Raw genomic sequence first — 10,276 nt, 5'->3', positions numbered from 1 at the left:
TGGTGAAAGGACCTTTCCATAGGTTTGAATATTTTTTTTAGACATTTTGAATTTCATTTAGGAATTTGACACACTTTTGGAAAATGTTCCCAAATTTAAACCTTGGTCATCTATGCCATGGCTTTCATTTTCAATGGTGTATTCCATGTGTAAAAAACTTTCTTGGGTACATGTATTTTTGACATTTGACTTTTATCGAGTTTGACTCAGTTTTAAAAGGATTTGATTAATTTAACAATAGCAATAATTACTGAACAGTTTATTGAAGTACCATCAGAAATGACATTTGACCTTGAACTTATGGATTTGACCTACTTTTTAAAAACTTTTAGCTTGGCTGAAGCTCCTAAATAATTAGTGCTAGGGGTTTACTATTTTACCGGTTTATTTAATTTGGTAAGATCTTCTCTCAAATACCAACATTTGTTATCCTTTTGTTTGGACCCCAGACTTTGACCTTCTTTTGAAAAACTTTGGCAATAACTTTTGAATGGTTGATTTTGTGACTTTTATATTTCACCCGTGTTTTCTTTGCAAAATTATTTAATCCTTGACCTTGTCCAGTTTGACCTACTTTGGAAAATCTCTAATTTTGGTCATAATTTTTGAACTGTTGCTGCTTTTATGGCTTTAATTTTTCGAAGGTAGACTCATTATAGGCACTTTTCTTTTGGTACCAAAGGAAATTTTCTCTTGACCTTGGTGTTTGACCTTCAAACGACAACATTCATCATAAGCTGCCATACGCGAGCATGTTTGTTTTAGAAAAAACATCTTGAATCTTAATCATTAGCTCCGAAAAATTTTTCCTAATTATTTAACTACAAGTTCAAAGTTGTAGTCTTTGTACACATTAAATAACACATTAAATAATTAACTTGTCTTAACACACATATCGATGTTAGGTTATCGATCATAACCTAAGCAATGAATCTTTTTTTAATGATGTAGTCTCACAATCTTAAAGGTATTTGCAAGCATAACTATCGAGTAATGCGCCGCGTGATAAAAAATTGTTTTCACAGATCGCTGCAGATATTTGAGATTACATCTTTTTAAAAAAAACAAAAAGAATCAGTGCTTATATATTTATGTTTTCAAACTCCTTGTCTTATAAGCAAATTTGACTTATTATTTTGAATACTTGAATTATCTCTTAAGTAAATAGAATTCAATTTTAAACAAAAATATTCCTGATTTTTGCTTATGTCTTTACTCTTGCACGGCATTGTACGTTTGTGACGTCAGATTAAAACGCATTTTATACATTGTAACCTTTTTACCCCCGTTCTTTGTAATTATGTTTTGAAATAAAATAAAAAGCAAAAAGAAAAAAAATTGCAGCAACGATATAAGTCTACTTTTACATATCTTGTGCATTCAAGAGCAGACAAATCTAAGTTTTATTCTTTTTAAATGATAATCTCTGGCAAAAAAATATACCAATCTTCAGAATATGTGAATTTTTTTTTTTACCTTAAGCTCATAACATACCCTTGGTAAATCACTTTGATCTGATAGGCGTACGAATCTAGTATCACATACAGGGTTAGGGTTAAGGTACATATATAAAACTCGATCTATTGAAATATATTTATGATATAATAAGATTGGTAGAAAGACATATTCAGTACGTCTGACGTCAAGAATTTAGCATATTTTCTTCACGATGTTAAAAAAAATAACACCTATTCAAGCGTTTTTGTATAGTTGATTAATTGACAATGCATGTCAATGCTCATCCATTCAAAATACTGCATGGAAGGAAAAAAAAAGATAGGGGTATGTTTTAGAGAATCATAACCTTAGACGTATTATACTGCAAGACAAAAACATTAAAAATATCTACATGTACTCATGTTTTTTTTTAATATATTGAAGTCTTTTAAACGATGAATACTATGAAACATGTCTTATTCGACAAGGGATACAAACTTTAAATGTATGTGTCGGAATGAACAAGGTGCAGAATTGCAACATGTAAAGATCATGGACATATGTAGAAAGGAAAAGTAAAATTGAGTGACAGAAATCACAGTAAAGAACATTGCACATTTGTCGGATCAAACAAGTTCCAATGTAATAGGTTTAACGTTAAGCAATTTTTATCATTATTCTCCGTTCAGACATATTAGTTTATCCATGTTTGTAAATAAGAACAAAATATTTCTTATTTCAAATTTATTACAACACATATGAAGAACATCTTTTACTAAATACATGTGGTAGAAAAAAAAATAATTTATCGCTTTAAAGAATTGTTCAACACCCTTTGTTGCAACCACTATTGAAATAACAACCACTATTGAAATAATTATATCAATAGTGGTTGAGAGTGCATTTCAATAGTAAACACAGTTAATAACCACTATTGAAATTTGACCACTATTGAAATAATTATATCAATAGTGGTTGAGAGTGCATTTCAAAACAAACACAGTTAGTAACCGCTATTGAAATACGACCACTATTGAAATAATTATATCAATAGTGGTTGAGATTGCATTTCAATAACAAACATAAATAGTTACCACTATTGAAATACGACCACTATTGAAATAATTATTTCAATAGTGGGTTAGAGTGCATTTCAATATAGTAACCATAGGTTTCAAACACTATTAAAATACTACCAGTATTGAAAGAAAAGTTTCACTTCGACAGCAACTTTTGAAATAAATATTTCAATAAATATTGGATTTATTGTTCAATGCACTATTGAAATCAATAATTTAATCAATATTGAAATCTTTGTTTCAAAAGTGAACATTATTTATTAGTGGTCACAACCTATGTTTGTTATTAAAAATGAATCTCACCCACTATTGAAATAATTATTTCAATAGAAGTCGTATTTCAATAGTGGTTACTATCTATGTTTGTTATTGAAATGCACTCTCACTCATTATTGAAATAATTATTTCAATAGTGGTCGTATTTCAATAGTGGTTATTACCTATGTTTGTTATTAAAATGTACTCTTAACCACAATTGATAGAATTATTTCAATAGTGGTTGTATTTCAATAGTGGTTATTACCTATGTTTGTTATTAAAATGCACTCTTAACCACTATTGATATAATTATTTCAATAGTGGTCGTATTTCAATAGCGGTTACTAACTATGTTTGTTAATGAAATGCACTCTCAACCACTATTGATATAATTATTTCAATAGTGGTCGTTATTTCAATAGTGGTTGCAACAACCCTTCTTTAACCAAAAAAAAATATTTGTTTACAAGTTTGTCACTTAATGTTAAACATAATCAAAAAAAAGAACCATTGGCCTGTGAAAAAGATTAATTTGAAATCGGGTTTGTCTTGGTGATGGATGGTCTCTTATCTGTTATGAAAAGAAGAATGAATTTAATGCTTCACTGATATAAGAGCATGTTTTATTAAACAATTTTTTTATAACCACTAGAAATGCAAAAAGAATAAAGTAGTTATTGGGATGTGATGGGGTTTAACTAGTGGCGCCTGATCATCATGGCTGTCTCCCTTATGGACGTTCCACTCCATATTGTAGGATACCATAGGTAGATCCAGGACTCCGAGGACCATGGCCCGTTGAGGAAGGCGTAGTGACAGAAATTAAACCACCAGCCTCCTCCATAGTAGGCAGCACAGTTACCACTCCACCTGTCATTATCCCTGTCTAGGGTGGAGAAGTACATCCCAGAGAGATCAGCCCTAGAAAAACCAGTGTCTATCATACTGTCACCTGTAAAATCAAACAATAGGAATCACACAGATAATGGATTTATATAGCTTTAATAGTATTGTCAATTATAAAACTGAGGTACATTTCAGACATACGGCTTTGTGTGATGAAAAAAGCGAAAATATTTATTTAAAAATACAACACAAAAAAACATTCATTTAGCATCCTTTCTAATATAACGAGACTCCTGGGTTCGTTACACTTTAAAGTTTGATAAAAAAAAAAATAAAGGTCACTTTAAAATAAATATGTCAAATTTCGAATTGTACCATCAAATGATATCTTGAAAATATAAAAACCTCTCATTAAAATGGAATCGATCGGAAAGAAAATATGTATCATTGACTCTATCTAAAATAAATAAATTATATTTGACTTAAAAGAAGTTTAAGATAAAGCACGTGATTTTATTCAGTTTTAAGAAATTAACACGAAGACACTTACCTAAGGTTCCCGTGGCAGGTCCTGCAAGAAAGAGTTGATATTTCCCTGTTTCATCGGAGACAGAGAATCGATCGTACATTTCGTACAACGTTGTGCCATTCTGGAGAGTGATGGACACATAAAGGGCCGAGTTGTTCTCTTTTGTTAACTGATGGATCACGTCATTTCCTATATTAAGATTTTTGTAAAATACTAAGTACATAGTTTAAAACTAAATCAGGTTATAAATATATTTCAGATACATGCTTTTAGACTACGTAGATGCATATTAAGTATCTGCTATATCATGCTTTGTTTTTATGTATTTTTAAGGCTATTCAAATTATTCTTTCATGTCTTATCTTCACTTTTTTTGTTAAAAATGAATGCATTTTTTAAAAATATAATTTTGAACTTCTACAAAACACAGCTAAAAAAGGAAAGTTTGAACAGATCTTTGGTATCTTTTTTACTAAATCAAATGTCCGGTGTTGGTTCATATTTACCGATCCAAAATTCCTGTTCTAGATCACCAAAACCATTCTTGTAGTCTGTCCAGTTCCAGTATATACAATTTTTAGGCTAGTTTGCTTGCTGTTTAAATTAAGTATGTAATTATTGTGATGGGACACTTGTAGGATTTATAGACATGGCATCATTGTGAAAAGATAAAAAAAAAAGTGGACATAACGAGCAGTAATCAATTTTTAAGAAAAACAACAACCCGAATCTGTGAACAGAGCATAAAGCACACCCCTGGAAATTCCAGAGGTGGGATAAGTAGACATGTTGCTGGTATTCAGATAGACAGAATATTCTGTAGTCTAATTTAGTATAAAATGATCTAACAATGGAAATGAAAGAAACAACAATAAAGCGACTCAATGATAGGTTTTATTAAACCAAGGTCATTATGACGACAATAGAATTTTTCGAAATTGAAAATATTAACTTTAAACCAGGTTTTTTAATCCCTGTAACATCATTTTATTTGTCAATATTGTTATTGTTAGGATGTGCACCCTTGATATCAAATTTATTTCCTATGTTCCAAAACAATTTTTTTGTCAACCATAAGTTCAGGCAACGGTGTCTCAACCTACCTATAAGATTTACCATGTACTACAATGCAAAGTGACGTCTTGTCATTTGCTTTTTATCATAGAAAAACTGTGCATTGTGATGTCAGGTTTTATTTACCCCCGGCTCAGGTCGGGTCCACGGAAATTCACACCCAACTTTGTAACCAATTAAAGCTCTTGTTACAAGCTACGCAGGAAGTAATACAATTTATACCTACTCCGATCATGCTCTCGCCTATCGCATATGTTTGGGAAATGGAAACACCATATGCAGGTGAAAGTAGAATATCAGTTTATAAATAGAGGGAAACGACGATAAAAAACTATATCAATTTCCCGGAAGAGACACAATATAAATATCACAATATCATTCCAATATCATCCCAATACATCAAAAAGCCCGGATATAAAGCTAAACAAGCTAATTCAGAGAATTCGTGTCCCCCGCTTAGGGAAAAAGTCGGATCCCCCATGACTGAATTTGTAGAATTATTAAATGTATACATGTATACTGATGCAAATAAAATACATGTATGTCAATATGCGTATAAAGATTTGTTTGCTTATTCTTTATTATGTGTATAGAAGATTCTTTTTATATGGAATATTTATCACACTGTAATAATGATTTTATAACCTCATAATTTTTTCTTTTCACATGCTGAATACTATCATTTAAAAAAAAAACGAAAATTAATAAAAAAAAAAAAAAAAAAAGGATCGTCCGAGATTCGATCCCGGGTCCTCTCGCTTATGAAGCGAGAGACTTACCACTAGACCACGGAGGCGCTTTAAATATCGTCGCGTATATGCAGAAGTGAAGTCACATACATGTATATATTCATGCTCGATATTGTCAAAATTTTACACAATTCATGGTGTTTGATTTATTTAGCCTTTATTAAACAGTTCTAATAGATGTAATAAGAACACAAAGTCGCTGAGAACCTGTTTTATACGCAATAACTCTCCGCATGCCCCTGTGCTAAAAATAGCGACATGTAATACTATAAATACTAATAAAACAAACGGGGCGGGGCACTTTGAGAGGGGTGAGAGAGGTCCTAGGGAGTTTTGGTATAAAATTACATTGCGTATAAGCTCAAAATCTTCTTGAAATATCGCCCGGAAATGATAGTGTTACACAGAGACAGAATGTATAAATTTACGACCTTGAATTTTGACCTTTTGACCTCAAAATCAATAGGGGTCTTCCCTAGGCCACAGAGAGTTGTTATATAAAATTTCATTGCAATAGCTCAAATGGTTCTAGAGATATCGTGTGGAAACGAAAGTGTTATAACAGACAGAATTTGCTTTATATGACCTTGACCTTTGACCTTTTGACCTCAAAATCAATAGGGGTCTTCTTTCGTCCATAGGGATTTGCTATGCTAAATTTCATTGCAAAAGCTCAATAGGTTTTCGAGTTATCGTGTGGAAACGAAAGCGTTACAGACAGACAGAAAGACGGACGGACGGACGGACAGACGGACGGACGGACAAACCCAAATTAATATCCCCCACTTTTCAAGCGGGGGACAAAAAAACCTACCGTCCACCCGCCGCCCATTATATCCATGTTACAGTGAACTTTGACCGGAATGGAATTTTTCCCGTACGGGTAAATATCGTACACGTCTGATTTATCATAACCATTGTCACAAAGGTCCTTACAATCTGAGGGGAGAACTATAGAAAAAAAGTGAATTATATACGATTAGAACTTAAATGAATATAATATAAAGGAAAAATTAAAGAACAAAAGTGAGAATTATAGAGGATTAGGACTTATATAATATAAAGGGAAAACTAAATAACAAAAATGAACATTATATTTGATTCAGACTTAGACCATCTGAAAGAAGATCTCAAAAGCAAAGTGAGAATTTTAAAATATTATAACTTAAACAATAAATAAATATCTCAATGCTTGAAACGACTCTAAAAAATAAACAATCATACTAACATAATATATAGAGGATATCCAATGTTTTGTAGTTAAATGTGTAATTTATTTCACGAGTTGAACGCACGAGTGAAAATATCAAACAATCCTGTCTCGCGAGTGAAATAAATTCCAATATTCAACTACAAGACATTGAAATTTCTGTTTATTACATTTTCTTTGATTTTCCTTTTGTTAACGTTTTTTTTATCTGAAATGCAGCCTTAGGCTACATGACGTCATAGTTGATCGAGTGGTTGACAAGCCATACCTAAGTGAAAAACATTGTAAACATGAATTTCAGCAACATATTTGGAAACTTTCGCAATTTTAATCTATGACAGAATGGTTTATTAACTCGCTTTCTATCTTATAACAGGTCTGGGAGTATATTCCACAACCTCTTGGTGAAGGGAAGGAAAATTGAAAGTTCTTCCGCACTTCTGATATTCTTTCACACTGTGATCATGACAGGATATCATTTTTTAGCACTTTTATTCAATGAATGAATTACAGTATTTGACTGTTAAAAATGTAATAAAAATCTCTTTACCTTGCTCCAAATTTAAGGAAGATTGAAAAATAAAATAAAAGCTAATACATACATTCTGGAAAGTAATATCGCCATCCTACTTCGTCCGACATTCCGGAAGTGAAGGCCTTCTTGTGGGTCCGGCACTTCTTCAGCGTAGGGTTGTACCCGAAGAAACCACAATCTATCTGACAGGTGGCAGCACACTCACGTAATGAATGGGCTTCCTGTTCTCCTACAAGTTTTTCATTGGACATCTTGTTATCGAGTTCCAGTTTCGCGGTATATCTCCTGGAGAACATGGTAGCACGACAAACTGTAAAGAGAGAGGCAATTAAACAAACTATACGAAGACTGCACATATTGTAGTCACTATGTGTATTTAGAGCGTTGCTGTAAGAGTTTGGAATCAATCCGTCGACTGTCGAGCATAAATATCCAAAAATTATCTATTCCTGAAAAACGATTGGCTTGTGATATGTATTTATTATTTCTGAAATATTGATTTTGTTTAATTCCTGGAATTAATGCAGTTACTATTAACTTACGAGTAACCAATGAAATGAAGTTAGTTTTTATTGCGTTTTTCAATTTTTCCGCGTACAGTCAAGATTTTAATTTCAAAAGAAGTGCTCGGAATCTATAATCTTTTATTTTAATTTTTGATTAAGGCAGTCTTATATTATCAAAGTATGGCAGGTTCTAAATATTTCTACTTTAATTGTTTTCACTTCGGGCAAAATAAAAACACCAATGCAATTTCAAATAACGCAAACACTTTACAAAAGTGTCATGCAAAAACAAAGAGATTAAATATCTTATATCTTATGCGATAACGAAGTTTCCTTTCACAGCACAGTTTAGGCTACACGAAGGGGGGGGGGGGGGCTAATTTGTATGGGAAAATTTAACTTTGACATCATACAAAATATATATCATACAAAAAATGTTTAAAAATAACAGAAAATGAGATTTTTTGCTATTCTTACATGTTGGAAACCATTACACTTCATTAAAATTTGCTATATATTGCTGTTTTGTCGTTAGTTAATTTCCAACATTACAAGGTATAACCAAATGACTGATCGCAATCCACTTGTCGATGTGACGTCATTTCGTAAAACGTGACGCAGTTTGTATGCAGTGAGAGGCATATCAAGTTATATTTTTTCATCAAAAAATATATTCTATAATTAAATGTTATATACAGATATTATAAACGGACAATAACTTGGACTCAATGTCTTTCTGACGATCTTATTGATATATTTTCTGTATATTTCGTATTAAATTGATACTGCCGTATATTTGTATGCAAGTATAGTCTATGGACAAAAGTATTCGTCATTTTTATTGGCGTTGCGTTAATGACGATGTAGCTCTCGGCTATTTTTCACTCTCGTTATTTATAAAACAAACGAAATAGAATGAAACTTTAAATAAAGAGGCGAGAGAAATTACGATACGATTTCGTGAATTAGTCATTTGTATGTCTGTAAACACTGAAAAAAAAATGAAAACATTGAAAGAAAATAAGTAGAGTTGAGAACTGAGGTAAAAGAAATGATCGTAAAATCTGCAATTCATACTCCAAATAAAGCAGAATTGGCGAGAAAGTTTGGTATACTAAGGTCAACAATCGTGAGTATTTTGAATAAATTTGTTACGTACTGTAGACAACTTGCTGAGATCTGGCCGTCGACTTTTGTTAACGACTCGGGACAAGACGCAGTTGAGTCGTCTCGCTAAAGCAAACAGAAGGGACACACATGAAATACTTGACAAATTTAACTAACAAACTCAAGGAAGGGAGGGGAAGACAATTTAGAGAAAAAACGGTATTTAGAAAATCACGTTAAGAAGAGTACAAAAAGAAACGGGCACGGAAAAATATGGTGGTTCGATATGTGAAGAGAAAAAAGCGTGTAAAATAGTGTCAAGAACGAGAAAATCGGAAAATTGATAAAGAATGGGAAAAGGTATACATTTTCCAATGAGATATAGCTTGTTATTGGAACAGATAACCGTGAATATGTATGAAGAAAGGATGCCGAAGCCAACAGCTCCCATTTGATTTGTCCGTCATTGAAAAGGAGGATAAAACTTATGATCAGGGGATGCATGTGTTTTGATGGCATGGGGATTATTGTACCTGTCTAAGGTAATATAAATGCACTCAAATACTTAGAAATACTTGATAATAATTCATGGCCTGTAATTGTATTTTCAGAACAAGACTATGTTTTCAAAGGCGATAATGCTCCCGTACATAGGGCTCTCGTAGTGAAAAAACTACAAAATATTATTAACTGCACAGATTTGCCAGCTCAGTGTCCAGTAAGATGAAAAACATTTGGTTAAAGATCAAAACAGAGCTTAAAGGCATGTCCTCAACTTTTGAAAGTCGCAATCAGCTGTTTGAGGCAATTAGATAGGTGTGGGAATACGTCCACAGCCTCTGTGCATCCATTCCAAATCGGTTTAAAGAGGTAATCCGTATGAAAGGGAATCTGACAAATTATAAGGCAATTGACTTTAATTTCAAATATACAAATCTCCATTTCA

General features: G+C 32.3%; 1 protein-coding gene across 1 annotated transcript; it reads right to left on the bottom strand.

The window, feature by feature from the left end:
* Window positions 1-3,270: 3,270 nt before the first annotated feature.
* Window positions 3,271-8,079, bottom strand: LOC134280346 (fibroleukin-like). Its single transcript, XM_062762755.1, has 5 exons — window positions 7,785-8,079; window positions 6,787-6,923; window positions 4,656-4,731; window positions 4,171-4,338; window positions 3,271-3,726 (listed from the first exon to the last, which is right to left on the bottom strand). The coding sequence occupies exons 1-5, from the start codon at window positions 8,071-8,073 to the stop codon at window positions 3,473-3,475; spliced, it is 924 nt and encodes a 307-aa protein (XP_062618739.1). The 5' UTR covers window positions 8,074-8,079; the 3' UTR covers window positions 3,271-3,472.
* Between the last annotated feature and the right edge of the window lie 2,197 nt (window positions 8,080-10,276).

This window comes from Saccostrea cucullata, unplaced genomic scaffold, assembly GCF_032062105.1.
Source record: "Saccostrea cucullata isolate Sc308-1 unplaced genomic scaffold, CSIRO_AGI_Scuc_v1 ctg1228, whole genome shotgun sequence".
In the NCBI taxonomy this organism is placed as follows: Eukaryota; Metazoa; Mollusca; class Bivalvia; order Ostreida; family Ostreidae; genus Saccostrea; species Saccostrea cuccullata.
Note: the sequence above shows the minus strand (reverse complement) of the source record. Positions and strands in the feature narration are given on the sequence as shown.

Bases quoted from the DNA above. Each gene is read 5' to 3' on its own strand.
- LOC134280346 (XM_062762755.1), bottom strand. From the start codon at position 8,073: ATGTGCAGTCTTCGTATAGTTTGTTTAATTGCCTCTCTCTTTACAGTT. The intron at 4,339-4,655 runs GTAAATATGAAC...ATCTTAATATAG, and splicing joins AGAACAGGAATTTTGGATCG to GAAATGACGTGATCCATCAG. The intron at 3,727-4,170 runs GTAAGTGTCTTC...TTGATTTTACAG, and splicing joins ACCTGCCACGGGAACCTTAG to GTGACAGTATGATAGACACT.